This window comes from Indicator indicator, chromosome 4 (assembly GCF_027791375.1).
Source record: "Indicator indicator isolate 239-I01 chromosome 4, UM_Iind_1.1, whole genome shotgun sequence".
In the NCBI taxonomy this organism is placed as follows: domain Eukaryota; kingdom Metazoa; phylum Chordata; class Aves; order Piciformes; family Indicatoridae; genus Indicator; species Indicator indicator.
This window is the reverse complement of record NC_072013.1, coordinates 36,195,566-36,216,797: the sequence shown is the minus strand read 5'-3', so window position 1 is coordinate 36,216,797 and position 21,232 is coordinate 36,195,566. Positions and strand designations below refer to the sequence as shown.

The 21,232-nt window shown below is 44.2% G+C and overlaps 1 protein-coding gene across 8 annotated transcripts in view; it reads left to right on the top strand.

The window, feature by feature from the left end:
- The window catches only part of GPHN (gephyrin), a 296,879-nt gene that overhangs the window by 164,669 nt on the left and 110,978 nt on the right, over positions 1 to 21,232 (top strand). For all 8 annotated transcript variants that reach the window (XM_054400806.1, XM_054400803.1, XM_054400804.1 and 5 more), the window contains 2 exons: positions 11,521 to 11,615; positions 20,671 to 20,737. In XM_054400806.1, coding sequence (XP_054256781.1) covers positions 11,521 to 11,615; positions 20,671 to 20,737 — 162 coding nt within the window. The remainder of the gene's footprint in view (positions 1 to 11,520; positions 11,616 to 20,670; positions 20,738 to 21,232) is intronic.

The window sequence follows — 21,232 nt, the reverse complement described above, 5'->3', positions numbered from 1 at the left end:
ATGCTCATATTTTTGTTTTATAGGAAGGTCCCATGGCTTCCCCAAGTGTTAGGGTCAGACTCATCTGCTGTTTCCATTTGTGTGCTATTCTCCTGTGGATTTTCATGGTTCACTCTGATCTAATGATATTATCAAAGGGTGAGCATCTAGACTCTTGGGACTGATTCACTGCTGGTATCCTAAGTTACTGAAAAGCACTGCCACCCTGCTGCCCTGCCAGCTGCTGGACAGGCTTATGTTGTCATGGCCAACTGCCACAGCTGCTGATTTGTGGGCTTTGGTCTTTTGCTGCCTTGTCTGTCTGAGGACTCCCTGGCATTTAATACTTTTTTATTCTCTACCTGCTGACTGTGTGGTGGTGTTCTCCTGAAACCTTGGCCCTTTACCTGACTGTCTGGCATTACCTCTTGACCACCTAATTGCCTGGCACTGGCTCCCTGCTGCCTTGTCCATCTGCTTGACCTCACGCATCACCTCCTCGTTGTCCTCTTGGTCTGAGCGCACACAGGCACTGGCCTTCTGCTGCCCTGTCTCTTGCTCTGAGTGCCTGGTACCACCTTCCTGCTGAGTGCATCTGCTGACTTCTCTTCTACTGCTTGGCACACCTGCTGACTGCTTGGTCCTGCTTTAGTCTGGCGTTCTCCTCCTGGCCTTTCACCTGGTCCTTGGAAGCAGTGTGCCCTTGCTACATTGCACGGCTGCTTGCTCACTCGCTCTCTTGATGTCCTGTCCACTCACTTTTATGCCTGGCATTTCTGTCATATTGTCCTGCACCCCTGCCTAGATTTTATTTCTAAATATGAACCAGTCTGAAAAAAATAACAATTGTAAGGAATGGGGAAAAAATACTGCGTGGCTCCTTCATGATCTGATTCAGTTCAACATACTGATCTCAGTACCAGCATCCAGCTTTTTCATAGAACTGCTCAAACCCAAAGACGGGGAAAAAATTATTTAGTCTTTGCTTCCATCTCTTCACTTGATAGGTGTATTACTATTTGGTAAGACTGAATTCAGCACTGAATTTGGTAGTAATGAAGCACTAAAACACATCAGTGATATTACCCTGGTAATGCTCAGAGTCATGGAAGGTAGGTAATGACCTGGGGGAGAAAAACAATCTGCTGCTGAGGCTCAAGAGGATTAAGGTTTGAATGTAGAGCTCTGTTCAGTAAACATGGTGGATCAGAAGAGCCAAAACAAATTCTACAGATCTACTAATTTAAAACACAAGATTTTGGATAATCTGAGAGAGACACTGGATTAGTAAAGGACTTTCCAACTGTGCTGTGTCCTGATTGCTGTTTCCTGCTTGTTCTGTGGTGGGGGAATGGTCAATTGTCAGTTTACAAAATCGGTTTGTCACTCTCTCACAGATTAAGAGGAGGGATCTCTAAGGTCCATAGCAGGGGAATAAATCATTGTCACAGCTTAGAGTAAGAAGCAGGATCTTGTGCCTCTTCTAATTAAACTCATTTGACCTCTGTTTTCCTAGCTCTGCCACAGATTCTAATTGTGAGTGTTTGTGGTTTTAATTACGCCTTTGAATCCAGTACCAACTACATACCAGAGAGAATATTTTGTCATAAGGAACCTTGTCATCATATCATAATAAAGCCTTCCTACACTTAAACTAATTTTATGTAGCATTCTTTTAACTTTAGTTTTTAATCTCTCAAGATATGATATTACTACCTTAGCTACCTTCAGAAATGCCCTAAACATGCAAAATGATGTCTGACCACACAGGCAGGGCAGCATCTCTCACCTGGTTGTGGAATCGGAGTCAGACACTGTGCTAGAGCACCTTACACACTCTCAGCACCAGCTTGTCCCTGTGGAGGATGACTCCCAGACTACACACAATGCTCCCAGTAAAAGCCAGTAGAAGCCTTCTCCCAGGTTTCACATTGACCTCTAGAAACCCAGTAAACCTGTCCTGTGCTCAGAGGGAGCAGAGGACACTGACACCCACCTTCATTCCTTTTCAGGCTCCTAGGCTTTCCTGCACTCTCCTCAGCCTTTTCAACTCTCCCCTGCTTCTTCAAGCAGGCTCTTTTCACAGCTTTGTGAGCTCCTGAAGGCAGGAGACTGCCAGTCTCTCACTTCCCACCACCTTCACACTGTCGAAGGGTTTAGTGACAAGAACAAATCTCAGTGGCAGTTCTCTTCCTCCGAGCTTTAACTCCCAGTGTTACTTTGCTGCTTCACTAAACTGTTGTTTGGGAAGTGACATCAGATGCTGGAAGGGAGAAGGAAGATTCACTCTAACACTGCAGGGCTGCAGGAAGCTGCCAGAACTCACTTATGCTAAGAACCATAAGTCATTTTCCCATGTATGATTTCAGTTATTTTAAAAAAATAATTAACGTTACCTCAGAAAATGTTCTCGAATCATATTCAGGTTAGATAAACTTTAAATGCAGAAAAGCATCAGAAATTGGAAGAAAATAAACACAATACTTTTCCTTGGATGTATGGAATTTTCTTGGTTGAACATTATACCTTGCTGGAGAATTGATGCAGTGCTGTTTCATGCAGCTTCACTGTAAAACACCCAGGTAAATCAGTTTTCCCTCTGCAGTGATCAAGTTATGGAACAAATATTTTAATCAGTTAAAAAAAAGTAATCCATGTTTTTATCTTATAAATGAGTCAGAACTGGGTTAAAGAAACAATGCAAACTTTGCCCATGGAGCTGTGAGAATAATATTGTACCTGTCAAATCCCTGCAACAGTGAAACACAGCAGGATTTGTTTGGTTTGGTTTTTTAAGTTGTGATGTAGTCTGTCCTGTGCATGTTTCATTAACAAAAATGCCTTCTGAAACAGTCATGAAGAGCTCCAAGTTTTTCCAGCTAATAGTTCCAAGTTTTTCCAGCTAATTTCCCTTTCCAACATAACTGAATTTCCTGTTATCAGCCTTACTGTATCTCCTCTTGTTAGACTCTATTCCTTACTTATTATCCCTTGTAGAAAAGATGTGTTCAGTGTCTCCTGTCATTTCCTGAATTCAGACTTTGCTAACGACTGCAAGTTACTTTTAGATCCAGCTTGCAAAACTGATTTGGTTAATTTTAGGTAAGAATGGCTCAGGTGATCCATGTTGTGCTAAAGAACAAGCAGGTTTCTGGGTCATGCTCTGCTGCTAGTGTTGAAGGCTTTTGCTGTCACAGCTCAGGTAATATTTGCTGAAGGTATGATACCAGTAACTTCCAGTGGCTTTCTGCTGTTAGCTCTTTGCTTAGTGGCAGAGCATCCCAACATGTAGGAAATGGAGAAGGGGAGCCAGGAGACCTGCATGGTTAAGTAGGCAACTGCTGGGCAAACTCAAGTGGAAGAAGAGAGTCTCCAGGTCACGGAAGGAGGGGCTGGCCACTTGGAGAAGTATAAGATGGTTGTCAGAAGATGTAAGGAGGCAGGTAGGAAAGCCAAGGCCTCTTTTCTTAACAAGAAACTGCTGTTAACTCATCGTGGCTCTTTGCAGGCAAGAAGGAGTCTATAACTGTAGAGTTTTCTTCTGACTTCTTTAAAGAATAACAAAGGTGAATTTACCAACCTAGCTGAAACTTGTGTGGTTTTTCTCAATTAATAGCTTCTCACAGTAAGACAGCTTAATATTTTGCCCCAAAATATTTTGTGTCCTTGTTGCTTTTCCTTGTTACCTATTTGGCATTCAACAAATCCAAGTGCCGGGTGCTGCACTTTGGCCACAACAACCCCATGCAGAGCTACAGGCTGGGGTCAGAGTGGCTGGAGAGCAGCCAGACAGAAAGGGACCTGGGGGTACTGGTTGACAGCTGCCTGAACATGAGCCAGCAGTGTGCCCAGGTGGCCAAGAGAGCCAATGGCATCCTGGCCTGCATCAGGAATAGTGTGGCCAGCAGGAGCAGGGAGGTCATTGTACCCCTGTACACAGCACTGGTTAAGCCACACCTTGAGTACTGTGTCCAGTTCTGGTCCCTTCAGTTTAGGAAAGATGTTGAATTGCTGGAGCATGTCCAGAGAAGGGCAATGAGGCTGGGGAGAGGCCTTGAGCACAAGCCCTATGAGGAGAGGCTGAGGGAGCTGGGACTGTTTAGCCTGGAGAAGAGGAGGCTCAGGGGTGACCTCATTGCTGTCTACAACTACCTGAAGGGAGGTTGTAGCCAGGAGGGGTTTGGTCTCTTCTGCCAGGCAACCAGCAGCAGAACAAGAGGACACAGTCTCAAGCTGTGCCAGGGGAGGTTTAGGCTGGAGGTGAGGAGAAAGTTCTTCCCAGAGAGAGTGGTTGGCCATTGGAATGTGCTGCCCAGGGAGGTGGTGGAGTCACCATCCCTGGAGGTGTTCAAGAGGGGATTGGACGTGGCACTTGGTGCCATGGTTTAGATAGTCATGAGGTTTAGGGTGACAGGTTGGACTCGATGATCTTTGAGGTCTCTTCCAGCCTTCTTGATTCTATGATTCTATTCTATTCTGAAATTAAGGTTTTTTTTCAGTGTGGTTTGTTCATTCAGACACATAGTATTGGGTTGCTCACCTCAGGTGCATGTGATGTCTACCTGTCATCCATATACATTATGTAGAAATACTGCTGGCTGATTTTTTACTGAAGCTAATCTTCTCAGGGCTTTGGTGCTTGCAGTTGCTGTTCTCTAAGTGTGAATAGATTGCTGGGGTAGTGAGCTGCTTAGCATTTACAGCAAGAGTCCTGTGTACGCTTCAGGAGCACAAAAGTAGAGTGAACCTGTTTCCCATGCCTATCTAGGAATCTCTTCTGCCTTACCAGTTGTTAAAAGCTGCCACTTTCCTCAGTGCTCCACTTACACACTGCTAGTAAAAAAATCTATCTGCTGAAAACATTTGGACACTGATTTTTTTTTTTTTTTGAAAGCAAAAAGGTCTTTCTGCATGACATGGTCTGTTGCTCCAAGCACAGCTGAGGTGTATATGAGAGGAGGCCTGGATACACCTGTGGTGCTGTATCTGTATTAATGAGGAGGTGCCTGCATCGTAAGCATTTCAGGATTTCCAAGTTAAGAGTTGGGCAGTTAGGGAGTAAACCACCAGAACTGGTCCCGTGCAATGCAGAGTTGCAGTAATGTTAAAGCATTACTCTGTCACAGCTAAGTTGTGTCAATAAATGACTGAAGTGGTTTTAGCTGGTGCCTGAAAGGCATTGTAATGTCTTCTAAAACTGGAAGAAACTGGTGTTTGGACAGGGTCTATCAAAGAGGTCTTAGGAACAATCATAGAATCAGTCAGGGTTGGAAGGGACCACAAGGATCAATGAAATAAAGGGAAAGTGTTTTATACTGGATTCTGTTATTTTGTCACCTACTCTAATTAAGCATTGTAAGCCATTCATTAAATAGTCAAATCAAATTCCAGAGGAAAAAGTTAAAAAAAATTGTATTATTTCCCATCTGAAATGGTTTGGGGAAGCTACTGTACCTGTGTCAGAAAAAGTACAAATATTTCATGTCTAATACTTGTTCATGGCAGAAGGTAGCAAACAACAGACAACATTCTCTAAAGAAAAGTTACACATCTTAGTCTTGGTATCAAATCTGTTGAAGGTAAAGCATGGCAACAATTGTTTATTTAGAGAAGGGAAATAAAGTAAAACTTTTGGTTCTTTCACTGGCCAAGAGACTGCTGGGCATGTTCTTAAGAGAAGGCAGGGTACATTTCTACCTGGGGGAGCCGTTCTCTGGATGTACTGGTGAGGATCTCTAAGGGTTAGTGTCTTTTCCTGTGTTGTTTATATCACAACTAAGTGAAAGTGACAGCTTTGTTTCTCTTAGGTAAGTTTAGACTTTACTGCTTAATAGTTCCCCATCCCATACAAAGAATCCAAGTATAGCTCTAGTTTGGTATGAAATGAAGCTGATTGTACCCTGACTACCCATTGGTGTAAATACATACTCCAGAGACAGCACACATAACCATGAAGTTGCGTGGAGTGTTTTTTCAGTGAGACAGTGCTCCTTTAGTTAGAGTACATTACATTGCCAGCTGTGTTAATTGTAGAATTAGCTTCTGGACTCTGAGTCTAATGCCACAGGTATCACATTCCAATAAATGGTACAGTGGGTCCTGGTGGAGGAGCCCTGTTGATGTGTGCAGGTACCTCAGCTTGTAGAGTTCATTTTCAATTGGCTGCATTAGTCAGGGTTTCATCCAGCTTTGACTGTAGAAGAGGAAAAATACTTTGTAATCAGGTCAGTTATTGGAGGAATACATACCAAGCTCTCTGTTGCTAGAAGGGAAAGGCAACTGAGTGAGCCATCTTAGCATGTTTAGACATGTTTTAGTTTATGTTAAGTATGTGAAAGACTGAGAGAGCTCTCATTATGTATCTGTGTGTGTCTGATGCACATAACCACATTTGTTATCAAAAGAGCTCAACAGGCACTTCAGCTGGAGACTCACCAAACCCAGGCTGGGTTTCTTGCTGTACAGTGAAACTGAAGGATGCCTGGGGAGAACAAGCACAGCCATCAGGGCAGCACTAGCTTGATGTCTACGTACCTACTAGTTCATCCTGTGAGCCCAAACACAGTAATTGATGCTTACTTTAGGCTTGGGGTCAGTTGTTCTCCACTGCTCTTGGGGTGTAAGGGTTGATGGGTTTTTACAGGCCCACATCTTTAATACTCGTAAATTATTGTTGAGGAAACTATAATTGTCAGGCTTCTGTCCATGCAATAGGCACAGAATATTATCACACAGGTTACTGGGGACAGGGAATAAGAAAATGATCAAGGAAAGACATCATGATGGCAGGCATGAATGACTCAGAACTGATCCTTCACCAAAAACTTTTCAGTGCATTGAAAGAGATGGACTGCTGCAACATGTATTACTAAGAGAATTATTAACTTATTTATTACTTATGGATTGATATATTGATAAGTCTTTTTTTTTTTTTTTTTAGGCAAGAAGCTCTAATCAGTCTAGCTCCATGTAAGCTTTATCTTCTCCCTTGCAAAATAAGGGTAGGGAAGTATACAGTAATCTGAAAAAACTGCCTGGTGACTAGTTGGACACAGGTGCTGCCTTCAGCAGGGGCAGACTGGATAACCTGCAATAAAGTTCCCTATCTCCAGGCTGTCTCAAACCGTCTCCTTCCTGATGTGTACGTTTCTTGATAGATGTGGCTGACATTTTTGTTGCATACTTGACTGATCTGTTCCCATAGCTTTGTCCAGTCTTCTGAGGTTTGACTGTGGGCTGGGAGCTGTGCTGCAGCAGGTATATAGACACTGCTTTGGATAGGCCCTTCTGAGACTCCCACTTGCAATAGAAAGTTCAAATAGGTAATAGTTATCTGTGCTGATTTTATAATCTATTGGATGTGAATCATCTTCAAATGTGCCCACTAATTTGCATGAGTAGCTTTATGATAGGCTTAAGGTTTTAACCTCTTCAACAGAAATGTTTCCAGCAGAAGCACCCTCAGTCATTTTAATTTAATTGAATTTATTCTGATTTTGTAGTCTCTCATTTGCATTTTAGTTGAAGAAATAAAACTATATTATCATCCCAGAATTCTGAGGAGTAGATGAAATGTCTCAGATCATTACTTACTATTAAGGTCAAGCTTTACTATGCTTAATACCCAAAAGACAACGCTAAGGAGTTTCTGAACATTTCAAGAAGAGCAGTCCTAGGTCTTTTAATTAAGTCAGTCTGCAGTGGGTATGTCCTCCAGAAGCTGCCTGGGAGGGCTTCCACAGGTTAGGAACTGAACTAACTTAATTTATGTGAAGGCAAAGAAAGGCAATGAAGCAGCAGAGAACTCTGTGAAAGCAACTGGCAGTGAGCCGTCTGTTAAGCAACCACAACTACGTCAAAGATCTCTAAAAATACATCAGCTGCTTTGGGAACATAATGCCCTAATGCCAATAAAAAGGCACTTTGAAAACAATCAAAAATGCATTTTAAAAGAAATTGCATTTACTCATATAGCAGTGACATAGAAGAGCTGCTGCTCTCATAGATGTTTTTTAGTAAGTCCTGAATAGTTCCACAAAATAATTATTTAACTGGTAGGCTCTGCTTCTCCTCTCTGGAGCAGAAACTACCATTTTATTTCATCTCATTGTCTCTCTCCTTGGTTCCCTAACACTTCTGTCATGTCCTGTTTTCCTTTTTGCTTTTGATCTTTTCCCTCTACTGTCTGTCCCAGCCACCTTGTGCACTCTTATTTCTGACCCACTCCATTCACTTGCTGTCACTCTGCTCTCATTCCTGCCTTTCTGACAATCCTGCTGCTTGGACTTCTCTCTACAGTTCTTCCATCACTCTTAGACACTCTCACTCTCTTCTGCTGTCTAAACTACAAACCTCACCTTTCTTTGCAACCTCCAGACTGGCCTTTCTGCATTTCTTTTAAAAATTTCAGGTGCTTCCACTTCTGTGGGACCTCTCTCTTCCACCTCCTTGTATGTCTGTCATCTTTACCCTATTCCCTCATGCAGGAGAAACTGGGGACATTTCTTTACTGTCATTTTAGTATTTTAGGCAAATTTACTCCAATATTTTCCACCTACTTTTTATATAGTCATCGGCTTCAGGTTTGAGAATTCAGTGTATAGCTTCAGTCCTGATGAAATGAAAACATTGGTGTGACAGCTTTGAATACAATCTCTTAGTTGTTTTTTTGTCCTGCTTCTGCCCACATAGTGTTGCAATCACTCTTGTAAGACAGCCAGGGACAGCACCATTGATTTGTTACTGGGATTTTGTGCCAATACTATGGCCCTCTGCAGCAGGCAAAAGCTGGCTGATGGTGAGACTACCAAGAAAAAAACTGACCGTGAAACAAAGTTTAGCAGTATGAACTCAGCCTTGCTATGATGCTGGTAAGACCTGAAGGTGCTGAGTTCCTGGTTCTTTGATGGTTTGTGTGAAGGTAGATGTTGGTACCAGGTCATTACCTTCTGAGCTGGACATAGAGGAAAATTTGCTTTTGTCATTTCTTCCATCCTTCCTGATGGAAGAGTTAGAGAGTGAAAAAACCTGAAGGAGAGTTAGAAAACCTGACCACCAGCACTGTGGTACATCTTTAGGTGAAAGGAAGAGCTGTTACAGATAGGAACAAAGTACCTGCAAATCACTGCAGCACCACTAATTGCATTTCTGTGTGTATGGCTAATGAAGAGTGTGCTTCCCAGCCTCATGGTGATTTCAGTTCCTATACACTGCACATTTTAATTCATGTTATTTGAGGACATCTCAAGAGTGGACTTTCCAGAGTATGATTTCAAGAGCATATGTCACTGTGGAAGCTGTTTACTTTTTGGTTACATCCATCCAGTCAGGCTGCAAATATGAAAAGAGGAAGCATTCCCCTGTTTGCAAAAGCCTGCCTGCAGTAACAAATACAAGCATACATATGCTGAAACAACTATTTTTAGAACTTCTAGCAAGGGCTGTGCTGCTGCTTGGACTTCCTGCCCTTTCAGATTTTGTTCCTTAGTCTATACATTTTTAATAATCACGTTGCCTGCCAGCAGTGACATTTTGTGAAGGTCATTTTTCTTGTGAAGTTGGAGAATGGATTTGAATTTTGTTGAAGGGCTCCCTGAGCTGCAGGATCGTTGTTTATGGATCTCTCTTGCATCTTGTATTACCTTTGAAGCCTGTTTAGAATTTTAACTAACGGTATCTTCAAAGTGTCATTCTGCTCAAGGGCAAAAAAGAAATCTCAAAATGCACTTTATATTTAAAACTAGTTTTGAATAGCTTTGAAGCATGGTATTAGCTGAAAATAAAAGGTTTAGAGAAAGACTTACTAGGTATGCACACACAAAGAGTTCCGTCTTTCACCAACTTTTTCATCAGTACTTCAGCAGGTATCTTTAGGCAATCTCCATCAGTGGAGAGGTTTTGGTTCTGCCTGCATCATTCCTAGCCTGATTCTTCTCATTTCCCCGGGCAGAAGTACAGACGCTGTGTTGTATTTATATTCCTTTTCTGTTTCTGAGTGGAGGATGGCAGATGCTACACCAACATGCAATGCTTGAAATAAGAGACTGTGGTGGCAGCCACAGAATTAAAACTGTAAACCAAAGTTCCAGCTCCCCACAACTAAGCACATACCACGTTTGCTTAGTAATAAAAGATTTGAAGGTGTACTTGGTAGCTGTATCTGATATCTTCTGATACTGATTGATTCCTTTAAAACAAATCAAGTGTTAGTGACAATGTTGGAGAACATAGCCACTGGAATATCTGTACTGTTCAGGGATGATTTTGATTTCTGTTTGGTTTACTGCTTCCTGTGTCTCAGCTTTCTAGCTGGTACAGGACTCCTGGATCATTCTCCTAAGGATGCTGTCGAGTTCGCTGCGTCATTTTCCTTCTCTGTTTATCTTTTTGTAAACTAGAAGTTGACAAACATACAAGATTGTGATTCGTAACTTCACCTTTCCCACAAAATAATTTGTTTAGTTTTCTTCCATTTTATTCTTTTGCTGTATCAAACTGCCAGTAAAATGCAGCTTATTGGAAGCATCCTTTATACTCAAACACATTTGTCTGTTTGTGATTCGGTGGCTGTGCCATTGCAGCGCTGTGCTTCGGCTGGATGCTCAACAGTGGTTTTCACAGCTTTGTGAGCGTTGCTGGTGTTTCAGTTGTGCCAAATAACTTAGAGTCCTGTTTCAGAACACGAAACAAGGTGATCCACTGAACAGCAGCTGCTAGGAGGCAAGTGAAGCGGGGGTGAGACCGCAACCTGCCTTTGAGGTGTCATGTCCTCACTAGAGGTTGGGAGCCTCGGCAGATTGTGTGCTTGAGAAAATTGGTGTTAGGAAATAATGGCAGAAATTTATGCGCGTTCTGGGTAAATAATTTTCCATCTGATTCCCTGTGTAGAAAACAGACAGCACTTATCAATCTCTACTTCCAGATATCTCGATGCCCCCTGCATAGAGACCATTTGTAGATGAAAGGCACCAGCCTGTTTTGCCGACATGATCAAATGGGAAGGCCCTTAGCCTCTGGCCATTATCATTACCATCTTGTTATCTTCCTGCCTGCCTGCCACATAAGCTTCCCTTTGTAAAAGTTCTTTTCTGACTCCTATGCAGACCGATTCACCCTTCTCATGCCTCAGCAAATCTCAGCGAGAGAGTGCAGGTGAGATTGCTGAGCAGGAGAAGACAGTGACAGTTGCTCTTTTCTTTGCTTAGTCCCAGACAGTCCTTCCTTTCTGACAGAGGGAGCTCTTGCTGCTTACATCGTGTTGGCTAACATTTCCTATGTGTCTAGAGTCCTGATGTAACATTTTGGATTGCAGTCTTTGCAGTACAGCTAACAGTGCTCCTTCCCAACCCCTGCCTTGCCTATTACACAACCAAGAGAAAATTCTTTAAAATATTTCAGTGTTGAGAATTTAGCAACAATGTCTCTTGGCAGGAAAAAGAAAAAAAGAAAAAAGATATATTCTCACCTAAATTTTAGCAGGTTTCATATTTTTCTTGTCCTTGTACTTCATCACTCACTTTGTTAATTAATCTTTGCTTGCAGGCCACTAAAGAAGTAATAGAACGAGAAGCCCCAGGAATGGCCCTGGCGATGCTGATGGGATCACTCAATGTTACTCCTCTGGGCATGCTCTCTAGGTAAGATTGTTTCCTTCAAATTTCCAGGTGAACAGTTTCCTTAAAGCTTGTTCTCATGAAATAACAACACACAAACAGCTGAAGGTTGCCATTGTTATCAAGATGAAGTCTCAGCTTCAGAGAAGTGGACAAATGCCAAGAATGGTAATTGTGTTCTCATTTAATTCCTTTTGTTGTCCATTGGACATCTGTCTTCCTGTGTTTCATGTGCCAAGTGACTTGTAATGTTGATGCATGCTATTAGACACCTGTCTTTGCATCTTAGAGCTGTGGCATTTTGGTGGAGAGTGAATAATTCTTCTGTGTGTTGTTAATCAAGTACTAAAAAGCCTTTTCTAGCAAAAAAAGCTTTGGATAAACACAAATATATTGTTTTGATATTGCTGTATTTCAGCATCAGCAAAAGCTCTCTGAATGCGTTAAGCGTATCTTTTCCCATGCTGTCAGATGCAGTTCCTTAATTCCTACATTTTGGCATTTCCTGCTAAATAATTAGCAACTCTCTCTGGCTGTTCATTCATTGGTTTTGTTAGTGACATCACTTGTTGTCCTGCATTTCTTTTTGGAGTTGATTTTTACTTTATCCCTTCCATTTGCCTCATTTTACTGATGATAGTAATATAAATGCTTTCACAAGTTAGTTTCTGCTTGCACACTATTTCAAGTTAACTGAGAAACAATGGTTCTTATGGGAGTATTTTATATATATAATATAGAAATAAAGAACTTTCAAATATGCAACTTTGGATTCATATACTTTAAAGGACTTTAAGGTGAGAGGTTTATTGATTCACTAAGGTACTTTAAAACTTTTTATATGTATCACATTTGAAAGGGCAACATTACCACGTTAAGACCTTCAGATTCTCTCCAAATTAGCAAGTATTTTTGCTTTTTTATCTGATGGAAGTATTTTTATATCATAGTTCATGTTTATCTAAGGAGAGAAGACAACAGAATGCTACCAGAAGGAGAGGAAAGGTTACGGGCATGGTTCTGTTTCTGATCAAGGAGCACATAGCCACTTAAATGACACTAGCAAGCCTGATTTAGGATGCGGTGTGCTCAGGAGGGCTGGTAGTGGAACCAAAATGCTGGACTCTTCTGTACATAGAGTAAGAAAATATCCCTTAAATGCAACCACTTCCAGCAGAAATTGATGACAATGAGGAGAGATAGCATTACAAAGATACTGCGTGCAATCATATTTGGCCTTAAAAAAAATTCCCAGTGAAAAACTCTGCTTCAGGCCTAAAATCACTCAGCATGCAAAAGGCTGTTACTTTTATAACACTGTTCAGATCTCAAAGCACAAAAAAATCCCCAGTTACAGCATCATGGCTTCTGGAGCATCCCCATTGCTGCACGAATGCACCTGTGTTGTGTTTTTGCACAGTTCCTTTGCAAGTGCTCCAGGAAAAGGGAGGGAATTTACTTTGTTTTGGTTGTCCTCTCGGGTTTGGTGCTATTCAGAGTCTTGTCTGAAAGCAGACTCGCTTCCTCTGGGATTTTTCTGACATCATTTGTTGTTCTAAGACACAAAGTGTTAGTAGATTTTCAATAAAGCCCTGCAAATGGATGCAGTGGTGTAAACACTCCTTACAATGAGGACTAAGGGACACGTTATGGAGGTCAAAGTCTATACCATTGTTAGGTACAGAGTTTGAAAACACAGATCCTAATTCTTCCAAGCATTTCACATTAAGTGGCACTATCCTCAGCTTATGTCTCATTGACTTCCTTTTGAAACGAAGTTTCCCATGGATAATTTTGTCTGTAATTTCTTTGACTTTTCCAAAACCCATCAGAAGTTACTTTGTGCAACATTAAGCTGACACTTCCAGAAAGCACCTGAAGGTTTGGAAGTGATAGGTCAATCATGTTGAATTTGATCAAATTTTAAAAATCTTTTTAAGTTAATGGGCTGCCTCCTGACTAAGGGCAGCATTAGAAAGTGGTGAGTTTTGTAGGCTGAATTCACAGGCAAATCATAAAGTGAGGGCCAGTGAGACTCTCCTAGGCCGCATGCAGTCCCAAGGGCCAGCAGGGACTATCTTGGAGAGTCTTAGACAGCTTTATGTCTTTCCTGAAAGTGTTTCCTCCTCTCCTCTCCTCTCCTCTCCTCTCCTCTCCTCTCCTCTCCTCTCCTCTCCTCTCCTCTCCTCTCCTCTCCTCTCCTCTCCTCTCCTCTCCTCTCCTCTCCTCTCCTCTCCTCTCCTCTCCTCTCCTCTCCTCTCCTCTCCTCTCCTCTCCTCTCCTCTCCTCTCCTCTCCTCTCCTCTCCTCTCCTCTCCTCTCCTCTCCTCTCCTCTCCTCTCCTCTCCTCTCCTCTCCTCTCCTCTCCTCTCCTCTCCTCTCCTCTCCTCTCCTCTCCTCTCCTCTCCTCTCCTCTCCTCTCCTCTCCTCTCCTCTCCTCTCCTCTCCTCTCCTCTCCTCTCCTCTCCTCTCCTCTCCTCTCCTCTCCTCTCCTCTCCTCTCCTCTCCTCTCCTCTCCTCTCCTCTCCTCTCCTCTCCTCTCCTCCCTCTCCTCTCCTCCCCTCCCCTCTCCTCCCCTCCCCTCCCCTCCCCTCCCCTCCCTCCCCTCCCCTCCCCTCCCCTCCCCTCCCCTCCCCTCCCCTCCCCTCCCCTCCCCTCCCCTCCCCTCCCCTCCCCTCCCCTCCCCTCCCCTCCCCTCCCCTCCCCTCCCCTCCCCTCCCCTCCCCTCCCCTCCTCTCCTCTCCATCCTTTTCCCAGCCTTTACATAATTCCTAGCTGTCAACTACCCGTGCTATGCTAGGCTTACTTGGGGCTTTTTGAAACACTCTCTGTCTCCTTGCCCATCTCTTCTGCTTTTACCAGCAGATTTCTTTCCAGGCAGATCATAGTTTTTCCCCAAAGAGATCATGCTTTTACATCAGACCTGTATTTCTTTGCTCCCACATCCATTCTTTTCTTTCATAGAATCACAGAATCAACCAGGTTGGAAGAGACCTCCAAGATCATCCAGTCCAACCTATCACCCAGCCCTAAGCAATCAACTAGACCATGGCACTAAGTGCCTCATCCAGTCTCCTCTTGAATGTCTCCAGTGATGGCGACTCCACCACCTCCCTGGGCAGCACATTTCAATGGGCAATCACCCTCTCTGTGAAGAACTTCTTCCTAATATCCAGCCTATACCTCCCCTGGCACAACTTGAGATTGTTCCCCCTCATTCTGCTGCTGGTTGCCTGGGAGAAGAGACCAACCCCCACCTGCCTACAACCTCCCCTCAGGTAGTTGTAGACAGCAATGAGGTGTCACCTCTGAGCCTCCTCTTCTCCAGGCTAAACACCCCCAGCTCCCTCAGCCTCTCCTCATAGGGTTTGTGTTCCAGACCCCTCTCCAGCTTTGTTGCCCTTCTCTGGACACGTTCCAGTACCTCAACATCTCTCTTGAATTGAGGAGCCCAGAACTGGACACAGTACTCAAGGTGTGGCCTGACCAGTGCTGAGTATAGGGGAAAGAATAACCTCCCTTGTCCTGCTGGCCACACTATTCCTGATGCAGTCCAGGATGCCATTGGCTCTCCTGGCCACCTGGGCACACTGCTGGCTCATGTTCAGCCTACTATCAACCAGCACCCCCAGGTCCCTCTCTGTCTGGCTGCTCTCCAGCCACTCTGTCCCCAGCCTGTAGCACTGCTTGGGGTTGCTGTGGCCAAAGTGTATAACCTGGCACTTAGCCTTGTTCAATCTCATCCCATTGGCCTCTGCCCACCCATCTAGCCTGTCCAGGTCCCTCTGCAGGGCCCTTTTACCCTCCAACAGATCAACACCTACTCCTAACTTGGTGTCATCTGCAAACTTACTGATGATGGACTCAATTCCTTCATCCACATCATCAATAAAGACATTGAATAGGATGGGGCCCAGCACTGATCCCTGGGGGACACCACTAGTGACTGGCCGCCAACTGGATATGACACCATTCACCACCACTCTCTGGGCCCGGCCCTCCAGCCAGTTCTTGACCCATTTCAGAGTGAATCTGTCCAAACCACGAGCTGCCAGCTTTGCCAGCAACTTCTTGTGGCAGACAGTGTCAAAGGCTTTGCTGAAGTCCAGGTAGACTACGTCCACAGCCTTCCCCACATTCACCAGATGGGTAACCTGATCATAAAAGCAGATCAGGTTGGTCAGGCAGGACCTGCCCCTCCTGAATCCATGCTGGCTGGGCCTGATCCCCTGACCATCCTGTAGGTTCTATGTGATTGTACTCAGGATGACCTGTTCCATAACCTTACCTGGCACCAAGTTCAGGCTGACAGGTCTGTAATTTCCTGGTTCCTCTTTCAGGCCCTTTTTGCGGATGGGCATCACACTGGCCAGCCTCCGGTCATCAGGGACCTCACCTGTGAGCCAGGACTGCTGATAAATGATGGAGAGTGGCTTGGCCAGCTCATCTGCCAGCTCTCTCAGCACCCTAGGATGGATCCCACCAGGTGCCATGGACTTGTGAGGATCCAGGTGGCTCAGCAGGTCCCTTACTGCTTCCTCCTGGATTACAGCAGGACTATACTGGTCCCCGGCTCCATCTGCCAGTTCAGGAGGCCAGCTGTCCTGAAGACAACCTGTCCCACTATTGAAGACTGAGGCAAAGAAGGTGTTAAGTACCTCTGCCTTATCCTCATATTTTGTTAACATATTCCCCTCCACATCCAATAAGGAGTGGAGGTTGTCCTTGCCTCTTTTGCCATTAATATATTTGTAGAAATATTTTTTATTCTCCTTCACAGCAGTGGCCAGTCTAAGTTCTAAATGGGCTTTTGCCTCTCTAATTTTTTTCCTACAAGACTTAGCAATGTCCTTAAACTCATCCTGGGATACCTCCCCTTTTTTCCAAAGGTGATACACCCTCTTTTTTCCCCTTAATTCCTTTAGAAGCTCCTTGCTCATCCAGTCCGGTTGTCTCCCTCGTCGGCTCCTCTTCCGGCACATGGGCACAGCCTGTTCCTGTGCCTTCAGGAGTTCTTTCTTGAAGTAAGTCCAGCCTTCCTGGACCCCTTTGTTTTTAAGGGCTGTTTCCCAAGGAACTTTCCGAGTTAGTTCCTTGAATAAGCCACAGTCTGCCCTTTGGAAGTCCAGGGTGGAGGTTTTGGTGCTGCCCCTCCTGGTTTCACCGTATTTTGAAAACTCAATTATTTCGTGGTCACTGGACCCCAGGCAGCCTCCCACCACCGTCGAGCAGGGCTGCACCCCTGGTAGGCTCACATACCAGCTGGGATAAGAAGCTATCCTCCATACACTCCAGGAACCTTCTAGACTGCCTCTTCTCTGCAGTGTTCAATTCCCAGCAGATGTCTGGCAGGTTAAAGTCACCCACAAAAACAAGCAGAAGTGATCTTGAGGCAGCCTCCAGCTGCTTGAAGAAAATTTAAATCAACCTCTTCTTCCTGATTAGGTTGTCTATAACAGACTCCAACCAGGATGTCAGACTTGTTGGCCTTCCCCCTAATTTTTACCCATAGGGACTCAACCTGATCATCCTTAGTCTCAACCTCCATGATGTCCAGAGTCTCCCTAATATACAGGGCCACTCCTCCACCCCTTCTCCCTCTCCTGTCTCTCCTGAAGAGTCTGTAGCCCTTGATTACAGCACTCCAGTTGTGAGCATCATCCCACTACGTTTCTGTGATGGCAACAACATCATACTTTTCCTCCTGTACCAAGACTTCCAGCTCCTCTTGTTGTTACCCATGCTGCATGCATTAGTGTACATACACTTCAGCTGGGCTGCTGGTTTTGCCCCTGTCTGTGGCTTACCACCTTTCAGCCTCCTTTGGTTCCTCTCTAGTAATGTTGTGCTCACTCCCCTCCCCCTTCAAGCCTAGTTTAAAGCCCTTTGTACAAGCCCTGCCAGCTTGTGTGCCAAGATCTTTCTCCCCCTCTGTGACAGGTGTACCCCATCTGTTGCTAGCAGACCTGGGACCGTATAGAGTTCCCCAAGATCAAAGAATCCAAAATTTTTCTGGTGACACCAGCCTCTTAGCCACTTATTAATCAGGAATGTTTTCCTATTCCTTTCAGCATTCATGCTTGCAACTAAGGGTATAGATGAAAAAATTACCTGTGGTCCTGATCCCTCTACTACTTTTCCCAGTGCCTTAAAGTCCCTTTTTATTGATTTAAGTCTTCTGGTATTGACGTCATCACTTCCCACTTGCATAACTAGCAAGGGATAGTAATCAGAGGGCTGTACTACATTGGGCAGCCTTCTGGTAACATCCCTGACCCGGGCTCTAGGGAGGCAGCAGACTACCCTGTGGGAAGGGTCCAGCCGACATCTGGGGCCCTCTGTTCCTTTCAGAAGGGAATCACCAATAAGAATTACCCTCCGCTTTTTCTTTTGTGTACAAGGTCTGATGCAAGGGGGGGACTGATTTGCTTTAGTCAACCCCCCAGGTGGTGTTGCTTTTGTTTCCACAGTCACCTCACCCTCAACCTCTAGTACCCCATATCTGTTGTGCAAGGGCACCTGAGGAGGTGAGGGGGACTGGAAGGGGTTTACCTTGCCCCTTCTGACAGGCACCTGTATCCATTCCCTGCTGCTTCTTGTGTCGCTTCCCTCTGCTAATGGGGTCTGCAGAGCCTGGTGCCACATACCTAACTCCCTTTCACATTCCCTTATGGTCCTTAGTCTTTCTACTTCATCCTTCAGCTCAGCCACTAGGTTAAGCAGATCATTGATCTGCTCACACCTAATGCAGGCATTGTCTTTGCCACCCTCCAGCTCTCGTGCCAGGCTCCAACACTCATTGCAGCTGGTTGCCTGAACACCTGCATGCTTATGTGTGGGCTCTGTTTGGGTACCCACAGTTTTACAGGCAGCCTGGACCGAGTCATAACCATGGCTCGGTTCCGTCGGGGAACCGTGCCTTGTTTTTTTTTTTTTAATCCTTCAGGCACGGCTTGCCGTGTTCCCGGGAGCAGACGAGCTTTCCCGCGGCTGCACTCAGGCTGACATGGCGGTCTCGCGCTGATTGGCACTTAAGTTCCACGCGGTTCCCGGGCAACACCCCCTAGCGACGTCACTTCCCGAGCAGGCACACTGGAGGACAGCCCCCACCGGTCCTGCTTGTCGCTTTGGGGTCCTTCCGCCCTCAGAAAGCCCAAAGCAAACCCAGGAAACCCTTAAAGCAATTCGAATTAAAGCAGAGCTCAGCTAGTGGTTACCGAGGCTTTCCCGCGGCTGCCCTCGCGCTGAAAATTTTCTCCTGCATCCTATTTTTCCGTCCTCTCCATTGCTCCTATTTGTGTTGTTCTTTCTCACATTTCTTTGTTTTTCTTTAAAGTTTGTCCACAGCATCTCCCTTGAGTTCTCAACATTTGGAGGAATATAATTCATTTATTTCTTACATTATCCAGAGTGCAAGCACATTTTGTGTGCTTTTGTATTGTAAGCACACACCTTTGTTTTGTTTTGTGTTTGGTGTGGTTTATTTTTTTTTTTTTTGCAAGCCAAGAAGTTATTAGGTACTTTACTCACTTTTGAGAGGTTTTGACTGCTCTATTTCTGTCTTGAGCCAGTAGATACAAATACCGGCAGATGAAGCATGTAGTTTCAAGAGAAATGGCTGCAGGTTTGGTCGTTCTAAGTTACTTAAAGCGGAATAAAAGACCCAGGAAGAAGATCATTAAAGGAGCTATCTACCAAACATGATTCCCCCTAGTTTACTTGCTCTGTGGATAAAACCTGTTTCCTTTATTTTGGCTCTGTCATAAATTGTATCCCATGTATGGGATTTGCTAGATTATACTCTGTAGCAAAAGTAGATGAGAACATTGATTTTAAACTCAGGATTCTCCTCTTTGTATTGCAGTAGAGCTTTCCTCAGCTACCTGCAGTTCTGTCTTAACTGAGGGTATATAGTGTGCAAGAAATGAACAAGGGAAAAACAGAAGCTAGGAGTCAGGCATTGTTCAGTCTGCCAGTTGAAAATAAGACTTCTGTGATATCAGAAATTCATTTTGTGACACAAAAGGGGTCTCTGTGCTGTTTAATTGTGAGCATTGTGACTGCTAGACAAAGCCTTGCTACCAATAGATCACATTCATCACTGAGAACTGTTTGTGTAAGCAGAAATCCAGGGCAGCTGACTACCCCACAAAGCATGTCCATTGCCTCAAAATTTTTGGTAATAGCCTAGCAAGAAATATTTTTTTCTTTTCTAGTCTGTCTTTTATGGCTCCTATTTTTTGGGGGTGAAAAGATTGTTACCCAATCTCTTTCAATTTAACCTCCATGTCTCTGTGGTTTGGTTTAATCCATTTACTTCATTCTTACCCTAGCCCTGTTTTGATTTTTACCACTGGTTCTGTAAACAATGCAGAAAACCAGGAGGCACTCTTTACAACCTCAAGATAAAATCCACTAATTTTAATTGGTTTTGTCTTGACCAATATTTAGTTAAAAGGAGGAAGAGGCAAACTCTGAACCACAGAAAGCATTCAGCGCTTGTGTGTTTTAAGTTTAGCTCTGCAGCAACACCAAAGAATTCCCTAAGGATGAAAAAATGAAATAAAATCTTCCATCTTTGATAGTTAGTTTTGTCTTCTCAGGAGAGGGAAGGAAAGACTGCTAGGAAGAACTAGAGATTAATTGCATAAGTATACTTTTCACTTGAGAATTATTTCCCTCTGTGCTTTTCTTATATTGCATCTTTAAAAAAATAGAAGACATGTTTGAATTAATGCAACCAGCATGACTTGCTATTTTATCTGGCAAGGGAAATGGTGTTTGACACCATCAATTACGTTGCAAAGGAACCTAGTGTATGAGCCAGTAGGGATAAGAACATACTGGATGCAAATAAATAGTAGAATTAAGGGAGCTATGGAAATCTAGCAAGTGTTTGTTTGGTGTCTTTTCAGATTCTCTCTAAATATCTTCAGATGAGTAAATATTCCTCAGATGAGGAAATTGAGTTTACAGATTTCTGATAAATAATAGAATTTATCTTCAATGCTCTGTTCTTGTTTCTACCGAGGAGAAAAAGTTACATGCAGGAATTTCACTCTGGGTTTCTTTCTTTTCAGACCTGTGTGTGGAATCAGAGGGAAAACTCTCATAATCAATCTGCCGGGTAGCAAGAAAGGGTCACAGGTAAGAAGTGTTCCTCCTGGTCAGCCCCAGGGGAGTCCTGCTGAGTACCTGCTGTTGTTCTGAGTGGCAGAAGGTGCCTGCTGCAGCAGGTTCTGTCAGGAAAGTGGAAGCTTGCAGTGCGTAGCACAGCACAGTGCACAGCACAGCACAGTACACAGCGCAGCGCCACTGGGCAGGGCCATGCACAGGTACTGCGTGGCCAGGAGAATGCTATAGGGAATGCAAGAGAAGACAGTGAAGAGTCAAATGGTCTCTCACACTTCAGCCTCCTTCCCTCTTCAGCCTCAGTCTGCTCCCTGTGTTGACTCAAGCTTTCTCATACAGAAATAAGTGGCAGGCCTGGTGTGTGACAGGGACTTGATGGGACATGAAGAATATTCCCCGTTTTGGTCAGTGACAGGGGAAAATAGGAAAATAATTTTTAAGAGTTTTGGGGTTTTAAAAGATCTTTTAGATATAGGTACCAAACTTTACAGCCTTCATACAGCTTGGGTT